The sequence below is a fragment of the Dromiciops gliroides genome, chromosome X, assembly GCF_019393635.1.
Source record: "Dromiciops gliroides isolate mDroGli1 chromosome X, mDroGli1.pri, whole genome shotgun sequence".
NCBI classification, from domain to species: Eukaryota; Metazoa; Chordata; class Mammalia; order Microbiotheria; family Microbiotheriidae; genus Dromiciops; species Dromiciops gliroides.
In genome coordinates this window covers 34,114,799-34,131,781 of record NC_057867.1, presented here as the reverse complement: position 1 = coordinate 34,131,781, position 16,983 = coordinate 34,114,799, and the positions used below count along the sequence as shown (strand labels likewise).

General features: G+C 49.3%; 1 protein-coding gene across 7 annotated transcripts in view; it reads left to right on the top strand.

The window, feature by feature from the left end:
* The window catches only part of ARHGEF9 (Cdc42 guanine nucleotide exchange factor 9), a 155,071-nt gene that overhangs the window by 27,422 nt on the left and 110,666 nt on the right, over positions 1 to 16,983 (top strand). The window contains exon 1 of one of the 7 annotated variants that reach the window (XM_043974177.1): positions 1,401 to 1,752. The exons of 1 other annotated variant lie outside the window; for it this stretch is intronic. Coding sequence is in view for 1 of the 6 variants with exons in the window: in XM_043974171.1 (XP_043830106.1) it covers positions 1,944 to 1,958 (15 nt within the window). In the remaining 5 variants the exon portion in view is untranslated. Of the gene's footprint in view, positions 1 to 1,400; positions 1,959 to 2,390; positions 2,521 to 4,199; positions 4,328 to 16,983 lie in introns of those variants that run through there. 5 more of the 7 variants (XM_043974174.1, XM_043974171.1, XM_043974173.1 and 2 more) reach the window with 5 other exon arrangements.

Below are 16,983 nucleotides of genomic sequence, written 5' to 3'. Positions count from 1 at the left end.
GGAGGGGTTGACCTCTGTATGTATAGCAGAGTGCTATATAGCCCCATACCTACTAGCTGGGTATAAGTCGCCTCTCTTTGAGCCTCAGTTTGCAAATCTAGAAAATGGGTTGGAGCTGTCAGGACCATTAGCAGTAGTCTATGAATCCAATAACTTTAGCTTGGTGGTTCTCAGTTTTTTCATTTGGTGCAAATGCTCACTAATAGCTCTTCCAACTGATTCTCTCCCGACTTGGGAAGGATGCAGTGGGAGCTGTCAGGCTTTATGGTTGGAGGTCCTAGGTTTGCATCCTGGGCTGGTACTTCCTAACCCTGTGACCTTGGGTTATCAGTGTGTCATATGCTCCAGGCACTGGGCCAAGCAATGGAGATAGAAGGGCAAACAATGGCCACTGTGGGTTGGATTGGGCAAACCTCTTTAGTCTGAGCCTCAGTTTTCTCATCTGTCAAAGAGGGGTGGGGGGGAGGTTGAGTAGATGTTCACTCAGGGTTTTTCCAGCTCTTTATCTGTGAGGTTCAGTTTCCTCCTCTGTAAAGTGACCCAATTGAGAGATCCCATCAAATCCCTTCCTGGGCCAACTCTGTGACCCTATGATGATCCTAGATGGGCCTCAGTTGCCCCATCTGTAAAAGGAAGAGGCTGAACTCCACAGGCCTTGAGGGCTCTAGAGATTATATGATGCTTGGCTGACTCCCCACCCAGTATCACCTTTCTCATGCCCCCCGCTCGCCCTTTTCCTCCCCAGTCCTGACCTCCGTGCCCTCTGCCTTTCCCAATCTCGCCGGGACGGAGAGGCACCTCCTCGGTGGCTTGGGCCTTGTGATTGACAGGCAGCCCTTCCCTCCCCCTCCCCCTCCCGGGCCCGCGCTAACCAATGGGGGAGCCTGTTAGTTTGCGTGACGAGCCGTTCCAGCTGCGGGGCTGCGCAGGCTGGGGGCCGCCGGGTGTGGGCTCAGGCGCCGGTGCGAGGCTGGGGCTGAGGGCGCTAGGCAGGGCAGGGCAGAGCAGAGCGCAGTGCCAGCTTCGGGCTCACGCAGGCAGCAGCCGGAGGGAGAGGAGAGGAAAGGAGGGGAGGGCAGGCGAGAGAACCAGAGACTGAGAGACAGCGAGACAGCGAGATCCAGAGGGGAGGGGGGCCCAGAGTCAAGGGCTTCTCCTCTCTCTCCCCGGGTGGCGTGGCAGCATCCCCAGGTGCTGATCGGAAGTATGCTGGATGCCCCGGACTGGAGCGTGAGCTAAGCTTCCGCCAAGCAGCGGGGGAGAGCCGAGCCCAGCAGAGCCCAGCAGAGCCCGGCAGAGCCGAGCCCAGCAGCCCCGTTCGGAGAGCAGAGGGGGAAAGCTCGCCCGCGCCCCCTCCACGCCGCGCCACGCCACGCCGCGCCGCGCCGCGCCCCACCCCAGTGCCCCCTCCATTTGCAGCCTCTCCCCTAGCATGCTGGATGTATGGACAGTTTGGCAGAGCAGAGATTGACGACTCCGAGCCTGCCGGCCCCACACCTGGAGCATTATAGCGTTCTGCATTGCACCATGACCCTGGACGTGCAGACCATCGTGGTGTTCGCTGTGATCGTGGTCCTCTTGCTCGTCAATGTCATCCTCATGTTCTTCCTGGGGACCCGCTGAACGCTTGAACTGTGTGGTCAGTGGAGAGGAGCTGCTGTTGCTGCTGCCGCCGCCGCCGCCGCCGCCGTCGTCGCTGCTGCTCCTGAGGGCTCCAGCCTCTGAATTCATCTGGAGGGAGACAGCGAGAGAGTGAGGAGGCGCAGAGACCCAGAGAGGGAGACACACACACAGACACAGACACACACACACAGACACAGACACACACACACAGACACACACACACTCTCACACAACACAGAGACACAGAGGAGAACCACAGAGACAGAGAGCTTTCTGCCCGGGGGGGAAGGCGCCTGGAGTTTCAACATGGCTTCACTGTGATGTGTATGACGTTGGTATATTCTCTCCCTAAATCTTTTGTTGAGCCTCGTCTGTTGGGGATAGCTAGGGCTTTTTTTGGTTTCCCGTGGCCGGGACTTCTCCCCAGCTTGTGTGTGTGGGTGCCGCTTGGGAGGGGGAGGGGGCTGCCGGGGAATGTGTGTGTACCCAGCTCTAGCAATCGGGACTCTGTGGTTTGGGGGTAAAAAATTACCCAAACCCAACCTTTGGGGTTCTTCAGGGAATTTCTGTCTCAATTTCTAGCCAAGGGAGGGGGAGGGGCGGGGAATTGCCTAAGGTTAGGGGCTATGGAAAAGTGCGATGAATTCTGACAATCCAAAAGAGCCTTGGGTTTCACATTGGACCTGCTCAAAAGAAAAAGCGAATGCCTCTCAGCTCTCGATCCCCTTCCCTCCTCCCCCCCAGAGGAGGGAGGATTTTCTGAGAGATGAGGTTGGGGTGGGGGATGCTGTTGGGGTTTGGCACCGGACCTTCTCCCTCGAAATCTCAGTTGGCCATCCAAGTTTTCTAGGGCTCCAGATCATCCCTGCTGGGGAGCAGCTTTCTTTCCTTAAAGTGGTAAATGTCAGATTTCAGTGGGGAATCCACCGGCTCTCTTACTGGTCCCCTGGGGTGGGGATCTTGGGGAATTGGCAAGAGGGAAAATTGACAAAGGGTGGTTTTCCTTTCCATCTCTGGGTTTGAATTTGTAGTGGGTTTCCCCCCACCAAGATCTTCATCCACAGCCGGAATAACAGCCTTGGGCTATGGGTAGTTTCGAGTTACTTCATTTACAATGACTTTCTTGAAAATTAAGTGCTGTCTTGGGTATCATAGCATTGGAGCATCAATTGGGAAAAGATTTGGCTGGCTTGGTGGTCTTTCCATTAAGAGGTTTTCCTAAGCCAAATGAATCTAGAAGGATCTGAGATGGGAATTTGGGGCACAAAAATTGAGTAAATGGATGGGTGAATGATGGCTAAAGATGAGAAGGCTTGAGAAATTATGGATTACAAGAAGCAAGTACAATTTGAGATTGTGCGTATAGAGGTACCAGTGGTGGTTATTATGATTTTTCGTTGTTGTCTTTTTTTTTTTTTTTTTTGGCCTGGGAAAGCTCCCTGTGGTACCCTGGAAATTCCTGATTTTCTCATGCTGGTTGTTAATATTTATTTGTTCGTTTTCCTGCTGATGTAGGCAGATTTCTCTCATTCCCCATTGCCTATATGTCTCGAGATCTTTATGGCTCGTGTAGAAATGAACTGGGGTGTGTTCACACACACGCACACACAATCAGTGGTTCAGTATCAGCACTGGATGGAGATGGACAGAGGCAGAGTGAAAGCAGCTCCCTAAAATGCGTCTCATGCCAGGACCCCAACCAACAGGATTCTGACATGATTGGAGAGCCGCTGGACATGGAGGAAAGGGAGCCTTCTCTAGCATTTCCAGTGGGGCTGCTTGGGGGTGGGAGGAAGCTGTTTCCTTTTTAGATATTCCCCATGAGGAAATTCAATCTAGGAACTTGGCTGGTATTAATTATGTATTACTCTGTGGTCCCCTCATAGACAACTCTGGGACAGATGATTTGTTCCTTGCAAAAGGAATGGAATGGGAGTTCTTGGTTCCAGAAGTGGTGCTCAGATCAGACAGATTTCCTGGCTGGATGGTCTGAATTCTGTTCCCTTGGGGTGCTTGAGGTATTGCTGATGAGACAAGTGGAAGAAGAAAGGGACAGAATTGTAACCATGGGTGTGGGGGAAATGGATTTTTGGGAGCTGCCAAATGTCTGGTCAAACTCTGCATTTTGCTTAAAGCTAGTGGAAAGAGACCTGCTTTTAGAGTCAGGGTGTAAGTGCAGTCCTGATTCTGCTACTTCGAGACCCTGGGCAAGTCCCTTGCCTCAGTTTCCTTCTCTGTAAAATGAAGGGGTTGGATGAGATGGTCTCTGAATTCCCTTCTAGCCCCAGATCTAGGACACTCTATAAAATGAGAGAGTTGGGCAGGATGATTCCTAAGGTCCCTTTCAGTTTTGATATTTTGTGACTTGGGGCTAACAATCCCTGAAGGTTGGGGTTTTCCCCCATTTTCCTTCTTTTTTCTGGGGGGAATGTGGCATCTGTTTCTTCCTCCAGCCAGATTTGCATGAGGCAGAATCCATCCCCCACCACTAAGCCAGGTGTGGAGACAGCCCATGGATGTGTCACGGGGCAGATCAGTGTGTGTGCGTGCATGTGTGCGTGTGCCTGTGTGTGTGTGTGTGTGTGTGTGTGTGTCTCAGGCAGCACACTGCACAACCACCCCATGCATGGTGAGTGTCACAGTGAAGCCAGTCCTGCCAGGATTGCGTGGCCTGCTGGGCATTTGACTGGGGTCCTAGGCACAGGTAGGTGGGGGACCCCGGAGCTTCAGGCATGATGGGCCCACTTCAACTGATCTTTAGGGCAGATGGTGAGCCCTTTTCTTTTCCCAGCAGCTGAGTGGGTGAGGGCAGTGGAGGGCATTTCCAAAGCCATCTCCAGGGGAACGAGGGGCTTATTTCATGGCAGATGGCAGGGCCACAGGCAAGGCAGGCAGCCCACAGTGACAAGGAAGGGAAGGAAGTTTGTGGAACAGGAAAGGAAAAGTCGCCTGGCAGCATGGCTTGGCCATATCGCTATTCCTAAAGCTTGGAGATTTTCCCCTTGAGGTTCCGGAGGGTATATGGAGAGGAAAAAATGAGGATTACATCCAAGAGGAGTCTGGTCCTCTAATTGAAAAAAAAAAATACAACCAACTCTTTCCCTTTTTTTTCTTTCCTCCCCAATCAAATGAGATAATGTATATAAAGTGCCCAGTAACCGCAAAGTGCTGTAGGGATATGAGTTATTATCCCCCTCCCTTCTTCTGACCCTTCTTCCTTCCCTTCCTCTAGTCCTCCCTCTCTCCCTATCTCCTTTCCTTTCCTTTCCTTTCCTTTCCTTTCCTTTCCTTTCCTTTCCTTTCCTTTCCTTTCCTTTCCTTTCCTTTCCTTTCCTTTCCTTTCCTTTCCTTTCCTTTCCTTTCCTTTCCTTTCCTTTCCTTTCCTTTCCTTTCCTTTCCTTTCCTTTCCTTTCCTTTCCTTTCCTTTCCTTTCCTTTCCTTTCCTTTCCTTTCCTTTCCTTTCCTTTCCTTTCCTTTCCTTTCCTCTTTCCTCCCTATTTCTTGCTCCTTCTATTCCCCTCCCTTTCTCGTTCTGTTCTTCCTCTCTCCATCTCTCTCCATCTCCATCCTCTGTTCTTTTCTCCCTTCTTCCCTTCCCCCATCTTCTTTCATTCCCTCTTTTTTCTTCCCTTCCCCCTTTTCTTCTCTCTCTTCCCTTCCCTTCCCCTTTCTTTCCTTCCCTCCCCTTCCTTTCCCCTCCCCCTTCTTTTTCTTTCCTCCCCCTTCCCTCCTCCTCCTTTTTCCCTCCTCCCCTCATTCTTAGGGGGCTAATTATTAAGACTACGAGTGAGGAAGGGTGGGAGATAGACGGAGGTAGGGGTGGCCAAGAAAGTGCCTCTGGCTTTACCTCTGGACCTCCAGGGCCCCCACAATTACCCCCACCTTCTCCAGGGCAGTGAGGACAAGCCCTGGCTGCCAGGAGGTGTAGCCCCTCTTGCTTCAGGAATTCCAGCTCCTGGCTCCCCCACCTCAGAATTCAAGCAAATGCCCTTTGATTGTATCCTAGCAACTCGTGCATCACTCAGCTCCTGCTGAGCTCTCGAGCCCACCCTCTTAAAGACCCAGCCGCCAACCCCCAGAAAGGGCTGCGGGGGCGGGGGGAGGAGCTGCTGCTGGACTTGGTGTCTGCTTTCTGGAGGGCGGGGGGAGCCCCTGCCTCTGAACGCTCAAGGCACGGTGGGTGTATAGAGAACCCTACAGGCAGCTTCGAGCCGGTGCCTGGCTGAGCAATGGAGGCCCTTTGTGGAGCCTAATCTCCCTCTGTTCCTCCAGCCCTTCTCCCTCCTCTCCCCCCTTGAATTGTCCTACTTTATTACAAGGTGGGATGGAAAGCCCTTCTAGGACTTCCCTTTCACCCCATCTTGCCTTGGGGGGAGGGTCTTAGACCAGGAGGAGGACAACTGATTTCCCTATGGTTTTCACCTGCTACTCCCCCCCCCCCCCATTCCCCATAAGTCTTCCATTGGTTTGCACAATGCAACAGCATGGAGAAATGGCTAGAGCGCTGGGTTTGGAGGCAGAAACCTGGCTTCTTGTTACTTAATTAGCCATGTAACCTTGAGTAAGTCACTTTCCCAGTCTGAGACTTGGTATCCTCATTTGCAAGATATGCCCCTTCCAGCTCTGACATCCTGGGATCCTAGGTTTGGGGGACTCAAGTGTTCTACATCCCAGACCTGTTTGGGGGGAATCTGGGATGTTTGGGGAAGGGATAAAGTCTTCCCCCGCCCCCTACCCCCCACTCTGTCCTCTCAAATCTTTTAGTTCCATATTGACAGACTGAATGGGCAGGACAGCTCAGTATAGGGGCAAAAAGTCCTGTCAGGGGTATGATGTGTGATCGATGGGGTGGGAAGAGGCAGGAGCCCTGGGTTAGGAGCCTTCGGCAAAGCCCATCCTCTCTCGGAAATTCACTGTTCTCTTCTGCAAAATCAGGGGGTTTGACTACATGGGCTCTCCAAATCGCTTCCAACCCTGATAACTATGATTACGAGTCTGAATCATGGCATCTCAGAGGCAGAAGGGGCCTGAGGGGCCAGCCAGGCCAGCCCTGGCCTGCATGAGAATCCTCTCTACAATATAGATAACAAGTGCCCATTTACCTCCAATGAGGAGGCAGTCCCTTCCACTCTGAGAGAGCTCTCATCTCTAGCAAGTTGTTTTTTTTCCTGACATCAGGCCTAAATTGTCTTCTTGGCTCCTTCCCCCATTGCTACTGGTTCTGCCTTTTGGGCCACACAGAACAAGTATCTTAAAATGAGGGGGTGGAGCTAAATGGCCCCAGAGGTGGGTCCTATCCAGTTCTGGGATCATGGGTGTGTGATCCTGGGCAAGTCATTTCCCCTCCCTGGGCCTCAGTTTCTCCCTTGTGAGGAAGAATGAGAGTCTTAGACTCAATAGCCTTTGAAATGCCTTCTGGATCTAGATTAGGGTTCTAAGGTTCTGAGCCCTCATCCATGAGATAGCCTTTCACACACCTGCTTGTAGAACATCCTCTCCACATCCCCATGGTATTCTTCTCATTGCTCTGTTCCACACTGCATTTGAAATCCCATGATTTTATGAGTTGAGTTGAACAAATGTTTTTGCCTTTGATTTAGTACAGGTCAGAATGCCGTGGGGGATTGGAAGGGAAAGGTGTTTGGTTTTTTTCCTTTGGGAGGTGGTAATGAGAAGAAATGTTGGGTGCTTGACTGGGGGGCATTAGTGTTTGAGGCTCTGCCTAAGTTGATGGATGTCTTCCCTAGTTTCTTTGAATTTCTCGTAGCTATCATTTGGTATGGTACATTCATGTATCACAAGTTCTTCAGCTGTTCCTCTCCTTTGTTTTGGGGTTTCTGACTACTGTGAAAAGTTCTGCTAGAAAGATTTGGGCATATTCGTCTTTGATTTTCCAAGAATCCTGCTTGAACCCCATTACACTGCAGTGGTCTGGGCAAATCCTACTCCTTTGGAGTACGTCCATCAAATGAGATGATATTTGTAAAAAAGCACTTAGCTCAGTGCTTGGCACCCAATGGGTACCATATAAACAAATGCTTACTCCCTTTCCTTCTCCAAGTCAAAGGAAAGAGATTTGCCCAGAGCTACCTAGCACCAGGGTTTGGTGCAGGACTTAAATACGGGTCTTCTTGCCTCTACTATAAAGGTTTAGGCCATGGTTCCTGGCTCTTTGAGATGGCTTGGGGGAAGGGAGAGCAGGTTCTGAACACTCTGGCTTTGTCTGATGAATTCAACTGGATGGTGAGGCAGGCGGCAGGCAGGCAAGCAGGGTGTTATATAATCTCCCCAAGGGGAGCAGACCTTCCCCGGATCCACAGGGAGGCCAGAATCTTGCAGGAAGCATTAGCTCACATCAGTGTAATGGTCACATCCCTACTGGGATTCCCACCCCCAGAATTGGGGGGGCGCGGGAGGGAATATCGAGTTGCTGGGAGCCTGTTAAGGGACCTAGGCTGAGTGCTGACAAACTTGTTTCTCAATCCTTTGGGAAGGGGAGGGGAACTCAAGGTCTTCCTTGTCCAGCCCAACTTACTAGGCCTTGACTGCATGTAGAGGGGGGGTCCAGACAACACCTTAGCTATCAAAGTCTGCCCCCACCCCCCCAAATACTATGGCCCCTTCCAGAGGGGTCAGGGCAAGGCCCACAAGATCATGGCTGCTTTTAGCTCAGTGTCTGTGGGATCATAGATTTAGAACATGTAATCTACTCTCATTTCACAGAGGAGGAAACTGAGGCCCAGATAGTTTAAATGACTTGCCTAAGGTCACAGTGAGTGGCAAAACAGGGATTTATATTCAGGTCCTCCAACTCTAAACCCAGTGCTCTCTCCATATACCATATTGTCTTTCCCTAGTCCATTTTCTGAAGGGTCTCACTGAAGGTTTTGGTTTTTGCTCCCTGAAAGTAGCAGCTTTAATAATCAACCATCCCTTTCCTGCAGTCTCTTCTGGGTAAACTGGTGTTGGCTGATAGGAGTCCAGAGAGCCTAGAGCTCCTTTTACAGAAGAGGAAGCTGAGACTCAGGGAAGTGGGATGAATGGATGGATGGATGGATGGATGGCTTGCCCAGAGCCACAGTTAGTATCAAAGGCAGGACTTCTACCTCAAGATCCCAGAAACTCAGGCTGAGAAGGACCCTTAAAACATAGAATGGCAGAGGTGGGAGGGACTGAGGAAGGAAGGAAGGAAGGAAGGGGAGGGAGGGAAGGAGGAAAGGATTTATAAAATGGCTCCTGGGCACTGGGTGCTGTGCTAAGTGCTTTTTATAACTATCTCATTTGATCTTCTCAACATCTGGGAGGTAGTAGATGCTCTTATTTATTTATTTATTTTGTGGGGCAATGGGGGTTAAGTGCCCAGGGTCACACAGCTAGTAAGTGTCAAGTGTCTGAGACCGGATTTGAACTCAGGTACTCCTGAATCCAGGGCCCGTGCTTTATCCACTGGGCCACCTAGCTGCCCCCTAGTAGGTGCTCTTATTATCCACATTTTACAGTTGAGGAAACTGAAACAAAAGTGAAGTGACTCACCCAGGGCGTGTCTGAGGCTGGATTTGATCTCAGGTCTTCCTGACTCCAGACCCAGTGCTCTGTGCATTGCAGCACCAGTTGCCTTAGAAAATAAGGTCACTACTAGAAGGGATCTCAGGGGTTACCTGATTTAATGCCCTCATTTTACAGATGAGGAAACTGAGGCCCAGAGAAACTTAGGAGAAATTTCCAGGTTGGAAAGAAGTGGCTCCTCTGTAGTCATGACTTCCACCAACGGTAGGAGAATGACATGGCCTAATCCTGCCCTTCCCATGGCCTCACAGGGACCCTCTGTGGCTGATTCCTTTCTAATGTCAACTCTCTGAGGTTAGGGATAATTTCTGGACTGTATTTGACCAGTCTTATACCCCTTATGACCCAGCGAGAGTCAAGTCAACAACTCAGCTAGCATTTATTAAGCACCTATTGCGTACCAGGCACTGTGCTAAATGCTGGGGATACGGGGAAAGGTAAAAGACAGTCCCTCTCCTCAAGACGCTCACAGACTAACAGAGCAGACAACATGCAAACATCTATGTACAAACTAGACATAGGATAAACTGGAGGTAATCTTGGGGGTACCAGGGAGGGGGCATTAACAGTGCTATTTTTTGAATTGAAAGTTATCTAAAGAGAGATTTTAAGAATGAAACTATGAAGACTCAGAGGGAAACAATTCCCTTGAATAAAGAAAAGGGGAGTTGTGATGTGGCTACACAGGGAGCTAGCCAACATAGATTTTGAAGAGGTAATATGCAGATGATAGAAGCAGGGCCAGTAATATAGTATAAATAACAGAAGATAGATATGGGTGTAGTAGTCATGTGATAGTAGTATCAGGAATGCTCAAATTGAGGCTGTTGAAGGAAACAAAAAAGGGGGAGGGGTGCAATGTATTTAAGCTATATTGAGAGAAAATGAAGCATAAAAAGGGGATAGGACTTTTGTTTGGGGCAGATGGGATGAAGGCTGACAATAGGCCCAGCTGGTCAATTATTTTTGGGTTTTCTCAGTAAATGAGAATAACCTTTATGGTGACAATGACAGACCCAGAATAACTAACAGGTTGCTGATAGTCCAGAGAAGTGAGGAGATAGGAAGAGAGCCCCCAGATGCTCTTCTGGATTCAGGTCACCTGACCCAACTCCAGAAAACCTGGTTCTGTCAGATCTATGTTGGTGAGCTCCCTGTGTAGCCACATCAGGACAACTCCCCTTTTCCTTATTCATGGAAGGAAGGAGAGGTATCACAGGATGGGAAAAGGGCAAATGCCCTGGTTTTCAAAAAAAAAGAGGAGAGCAGTCTGCTAAGCTGTAGGTCAGTGAGCTTGACTGCGATTATGGAGAAAATTCTAGAAGGGATCATTAAAGAGAAGGTTGGTGAAATAGGTTAGCTGGGCATGGCCTGACTTCCTCAAGAACAGGCTGTGCCCAACTACAGGTTCTTTGTTTGAAGGATGACTAGCCTCATGAGTGGGCTGGAGCCAGTCCCTAACAGCTTTCAGGAAGCAATTGATAAATTTTCAGCTGGAGCATTTACACTTTGGAAATTGGCAAATTGCTACCAATGAGGGCTTGATTTATCATTTTTGTTGATTGTCTAGACTTAAGAAAGTAATGAAGAAAATGTCGATAATGCAGATTAAACTTAAAAGTGTGTCAAACATTTCTCCTAGCTGTTATAACATTTACTGGCATATCAGTGACTATGCTGGTAGATGAGGGTAATTCTGGGGATGTCGTTTAGATTTTAGTGAAGCCTTTAATCACGTATCTCATCCCATTCTTTTGGAGAACATGGGGAGAGATGAATTAGACAATAAGACAATCAGATGGACTCAGGGTTGGTTGGATGGATGGACTCGGAGAGTAGTTGTCAATATCCAATGCCAATGTGGCAAGAAGTCTCCATTGGAGTGTCCCAAGGATCTGTGTTGTTTTTTTTTTCCAGAGCCTCATGCTGAATCTAACAAGATGAAAAATCAATAGGGATAAATGTAAAGTCTTGCACTTGGGTACAAAAAATCAGCTTCACAATTTGTTTGCTTCTGAGACATGTGGATAGACCCTATTGTTCTGAAAAGCATCTGAGGGTTTTAATGGGTCACAAGCTCAGTGATGTGGCAGCCCAGGAAGCTAATGCCATCTTGGTCTGCATCAATAGTGTCAGAGCTTGGGGGCAGCTAGGTGGCGCAGTGGATGAAGTGCTGGCCTTGGATTCAGGAGGACCTGGGTTCAGGTCCGGCCTCAGACACTTGACACTTACTAGCTGTGTGACCCTGGGCAAGTCACTTGATCCTCATTGTCTCACCAAAAAAAAAAAATAGTGTCAGAGCTTCTGAAACTAGGGAATGATATCATTGTACTCTTCCTTTGTCACACCTATATGGAGGTTTGTGCCCAGTTTGGGGAACCATGGTTTAAGAAGGGTGTTGAGAAGTATGCAGAGGAGAGCTACCTGGACAGGGAAGGGTCTTGGATCCACAATACAGGGGAGGGCAACCAGGATGGTGAAAGACCTTGGGTCCATGACGCATAAGGATTGGTTGATGGAGCTGGGCATGTTTAACCTGGAGAAGAGAGGACTCAGGGGAGATGTGGCAGCTATGTATTTGAAGAGCTACCTTATGGAGAAGGGATTAGCCTTGTTCTCTTTGGTCCCAGAGGGCAGAACCAAGAGCCAGAGGAGGAAGTTACACAAAGGCAAATCAGACCTGATGTCCAAAAAAGCTTCCCAATGATAGGAACTGTCCCAGAGTGGGATGAGCCACCCCCATGGTGGGTGTTGGGCCTCCTTTTGTTATTTCAGATACTTTACCTAAAGTAAAAGTGGTTGGTCTGTAAGCTCCATGAAGACATGGACAGTACCATTTATTAACTTTTATGTTTTTTCTCTAGTGTCTAGCACACAGCAAGCACTTAATAAATGCTTCTTGACTTGGCTTGTACACAATAGATACCTCAATGTTTATTGAATTGAATTAAACAGTCCTTGATGAGTCAATGAATGCATTTTAAAATAATCATTTCTAATTACTAGCTTTCTGCACAGCACTGTGCTAACATTAAAGATAAAAATACAAAAAAATGAGACAATCCCTGCCCTTGGGGAGCTTACGTTCTGATAGAGCAGAAAGCACATGCAGACAAGTGGGAGCCAGGGAGAAGGGTTTGGGGAATCATAAAGATGGAGAGTTCCTGAAGGAATGAATTGATGAGTGAAGAAGGGGAGAGAGACTCAAGTCGAATTGGGTAAATCCTGTCCCTCCATATCAGATGCATTCTCTCCATCTGTGCATCAGGTTTGGGCATTTGTGCTTAGCCCTCAGGAAATTCTGAAGCCCACCCTGGAGGGGGGAAGATGGGATTTCCAAGCTAAGGGTCCATGCTTTCTCCCCAGCCCCAGCCCCAGCTTTGGCGTGCACGTGCTGCTATGAATAGCCGAACAGCTTTATCTCTCCTCTCTCCTAAAAAAACCCAAAAGAAACCTTGGGAAAGAGCCAACAGGAATTGGGGCTGTATTTTCCTACTTGGTTCATTCTCATTATGCCATGGCCAGCAACCCAGGTCCTTGGCAAGTCCAGCTGGATTCCTGTCTCTTTGGTCCCCATTTCCCTGCGTCTGGACCAGCGCCAGGGCTTCCCACTAGTGTCGCTGGATTCACATGGTGCGATTCAGTATTAATCCTAAACTATCAGGCAATCACATCTTTTGGGCAGTGCCCCCAGTTGTCATCTCTGTTCTCTCCTTCATTAAAAGCCACTGGTAGGAGCCTAATTGGACATGAGTCCAAGGTAGAGCCGGACTTGGCCTTTATTACCTGTGGTTTCTAGGAGATGTTAATAGTCGCTAATTTTGGCACGGTGCTTAAGCTCTTTCCATCCATTGTCTCATTTGCCCATCTTGATAGCTCAGTGAGGTTGTTGGGATGGTATTTATTATCTCTATTTTACCTATGAGGAACCGGAGAGAAATTAAATGATTGAGCCTTGGTTACTTAGCTAGTAAGTATCAAAAGTGGGATTTGAACCCAGATCTCTCCTGACTCCAAACCCAGCACTCTTCCTCACTCTGCTAAGTCCAGGGCAGCTTCCCTGGACCTCAGTTTCCTCACCCAGAAAATAAGGGAATTGGATTAGCTGGCCTTTGAGGTCCAGTGTAGCCCTTTCCCCCCTCCATGGGCCCGTTTACTCCTTTGGTCAATGAGTAGGTTGGACTAAATACCTTGAAAGTCCCTCTGAGGTCGAGATCTAAGGTCTCCTCACCTCTCTGGGCCTCGGTTCCCTTAGCTGTGAAAGGGTGGGCCAGGATGGCCAACCCTCCAGGGACCCCTTCACTTCTGAATCTCTGATCCCTACGATCCTCTAAGTCTCTTGGATGCTGAGGGCCAAAGAGCATTGGATTTGGCATCCCGAGACCTGGCATCTTCATTCTTGCTCCTACCATTAATTATATGGCTTTGAAGTCCAGAGGGCTTAGTCTATCGAGTTTCCTGAATAAGTGGGTTGTTGTAGGCCAGGGGCTCTGAACCTGCTTTGTGCACTCTGGTGATCTCTTCTCAGAATCATGTTTTTCAATGAATAAAATCAATGATTACAAAGGAAACCCATCATATTTAAATGCTGAATTTTTTTTTTTAAGTTCACAGATCCCAGGTTAAGAACCCTTGGCCTAGACAGCTTACATTTGACTAGATTTGCTTCCCACAAACCAAACTGGGAAGGACTCCAAGGGTCCAACCTTCCTTTGAGCAGAGCACCTCCTTCCCCCACCCCCACCCCCCCTCCCTGCCCACACTCTGGGTTCAGCAGGTCAAGGTCTTTCTCCCCTACCTGCTATGTGTATCTCAGTGAGGCTGGTGATAGAGAGTGGTGAGGTGACCACTTGGTCCCGCCTCACTTGACTTCTTTGGCTCTTTGAATACAGTCACTGTAGGGCCACTTGTCTAGGAGGCAGGTGGGCAGCAATGGCTCAGGAGGAGAGCAGAAGCAGCATCTGCAGGCATTGGCTCTAAAAGGAGGCTGGCCAACTGTTGGAAGGGTGGTGATGGAGGTGCCCATGGGGGTGCTGTACCAGATTTGCCCACATCTTTCTAACATTTATTTTGGAATTTCTGAAGAGGAGGGAGCATTGGGAAGGGAAGGCAAAAGTAAAAGACTTTCTAAAGATCCTCTGTTGAGAGCTGGAAGGGATTTTAGAGAACACTTGGTCCCCTATCCCTCCATTTGAAAGAGGAGGAAACCGAAGCCCAGGGATGGGAAGTGACTTGCCTAAGGCCCCACAGCTAATAGTGATAAAGCTAGATTTCAAATCCAGGTCCTCAGACTTGAAAATCATAGCTTTTACCACATCCCCAAGGAGATGATGTTTCCCTGCAAGAGCCCTGGGTGATAACTGTCCAAAAGAGGCTCTGCATGGGTCGATTGGGGCATCTCCAGTGGGAGACATGGTATAAGCGAACCAGGGCCCTTCACTTTTGGTTGGTCCGAGGCTCTTTCCATTTCAAATGTTAGCCAATCCCTAGTTGTCAGCCCCCTGAGGCTAGGAACTCTTTCATTCTTTGGCCTTGTGTCTCCATCCCACCCCTCCTAGCACAGTGCTTGGCACATAGTAGGTACTTAATTAGTCCTTGTTGATAGGTTGATTGATGTCAAAGCTGAAAGGTCAGGAGATCACCTGGGCGTAGATCTTCTCATTTGATAGGCAAAGAAGACAGTGGTACAGAGAGGTTAAGAATACCATCTAGGCCTCTTAACTGTAGCACAGGGCCTACCCCTGGTGTACCACACTGCCTCCTTGGCCAGCTGCCATGCTGAAGAAGGGACAGGAAATGCACCAGTATAGCCTCTTTCTCCTCTCTCACCCTCCATACTTTGGTCCCATTCCCTTGCCTGCTGGGAAGTTTGTTGGGTGGTAGGGTCAGACTCTCTCTCTCTCTCTCTCTCTCTCTCTCTCTCTCTCTCTCTCTCTCTCTCTCTCTCTCTCCTTCTCTTCCTTTCTGCCCCTCTCTCTTTCTCTCTTCCTCCACCATGCCCTTTTTTTTTTTTTTTAGTGAGGCAATTGGGGTTAAGTGACTTGCCCAGGGTCACACAGCTAGTAGTAAGTGTTAAGTGTCTGAGGCCGGATTTGAACTCAGGTACTCCTGACTCCAGGGCCAGTGCTCTATCCACTGCGCCATCTAGCTGCCCCACACCATGTCCTTTTTTGTTGTTGCTTCTCAACTGTGTGACCTTGATCCCCTCTCTGGGCATCACTTTGTAAAATAAGGGGGTGGGGTGGATCAGATGATTCCCCTAGCTCTAATCCTGTGATCCCTCTCCAGCTTAAAGCTCACTGGCAAACACACTACTTTCTTGTCATTTTACAGGCAGAGAAACTAAGGCATACTAGGGGAAATATATCAGTCATGTGAGAGGGCCAAGAATATGCTGAACAGTGCTGGATTTGAAGTCAGAGATCATAAAGGCAACCCCCTCCACCCCTTTATTTCAGAGTTCAAGAAACTGAGGTCCAAAGACAAGGAAGGTCATGGGGTCAGAAACCCAAAACTGAAAGGAACTCTAGGGCCATCTAATTTCAACCCCTTCATTTGACAGATGAGGAAAGTGGGGCCCAGGAGTGCTAAATGACTTGCCCAAGGATACACAGGTGAGATTTGACCCATGTTCCTATAAGATCCTGCCCAGCTTGAAATCTATAATTCCATAAGGGTGACAGCACAGAGACCTAGCCATCATACCCTTGCTTCCCCCCTCCTTAGGCCAGCCAAAAAGTGCAGCCTTTTGGTTACATAAGCTATCTTGGTTGGCCTACTTCACAAGGCCTTTTGTTGGGAGCAAAGCAGGTTTCCTGCCCTGTCAGTGACCAAGCCTAGTGCCTGCTCTAGGGAAGCAAGGACACGGGCCTCTAAAACCCCAACTGGGGCAACTGAGGCTGCTCTTCCTTCACCCTGCCTTGGCTGCTCTGGGCCCTTGCCACCCTCTCCCTCCCTGGCCTGCTCTGCTGCCTCAGCCTCAGAGAGCTTCATTTCTCTGTGGCTCAGCACATAGTGACTGCTCACTAGCTGCTGCTGACTATCTCTTCCCTTTCCTTCCCCACCCCAGCCCTGCCTGGGAAGCCCATCTGCAAGGGATGCTGGGAACCTTCTTAGTGTCCCACCCAGCCCTCCTGTCTCTGGCTTTTTTTACTGGCACTGCCAAGCCTTGGGATCTGGTCTTGACCTGCCCCCTAGCAGGGCCATTTTTAGAGTCCCAGAATCCCTGGAACAGCTTGGTGGCACTGTAGTGGCTAAAGCACAGGTCTTGGATTCAGGAGGACCTGAGTTCAAATCTGGCCTCAGATACTTGACACTTACTAGCTGTGTGACCCTGGGCAAGTCACTTAACCCTCACTGCCCCACAGGAAAAAAAAAGAGTCTCAGAATCCCCTTGAGAGTTAAAAGGGAACATAGGCTCTTAGATCTAGAGCATGAAGAGGCCACAAAGGCCCTCTAGCCCAACTCCCTCATTTTGTAGACAAGGAAACTGACACCTGGGAAGGGGAAGGGACTTACCCAAGGCCATACAGCTAATCAGTGGCCAAGTTGAGATTGGAATTTGGCTCTTCCACCTCCAAATCCAAGACACTTTCAGTAATGAGATGTTGCCAGTGGAGGCTGAAGGGAGCAAGGCAGAGGGAATGTTGAATGCACTGGTCTTGCCTGGGTGTGTCTCCTGCCAAGTGACAAGCCAAGGGAAATCAGTGAGCTAGGTGGAAAGCATCTTCAGCTTTCCCAGGGGCTGTTTAGATGCAGATTTCACTTTTGGGCAGTAGTGACTACTCAGGGAAT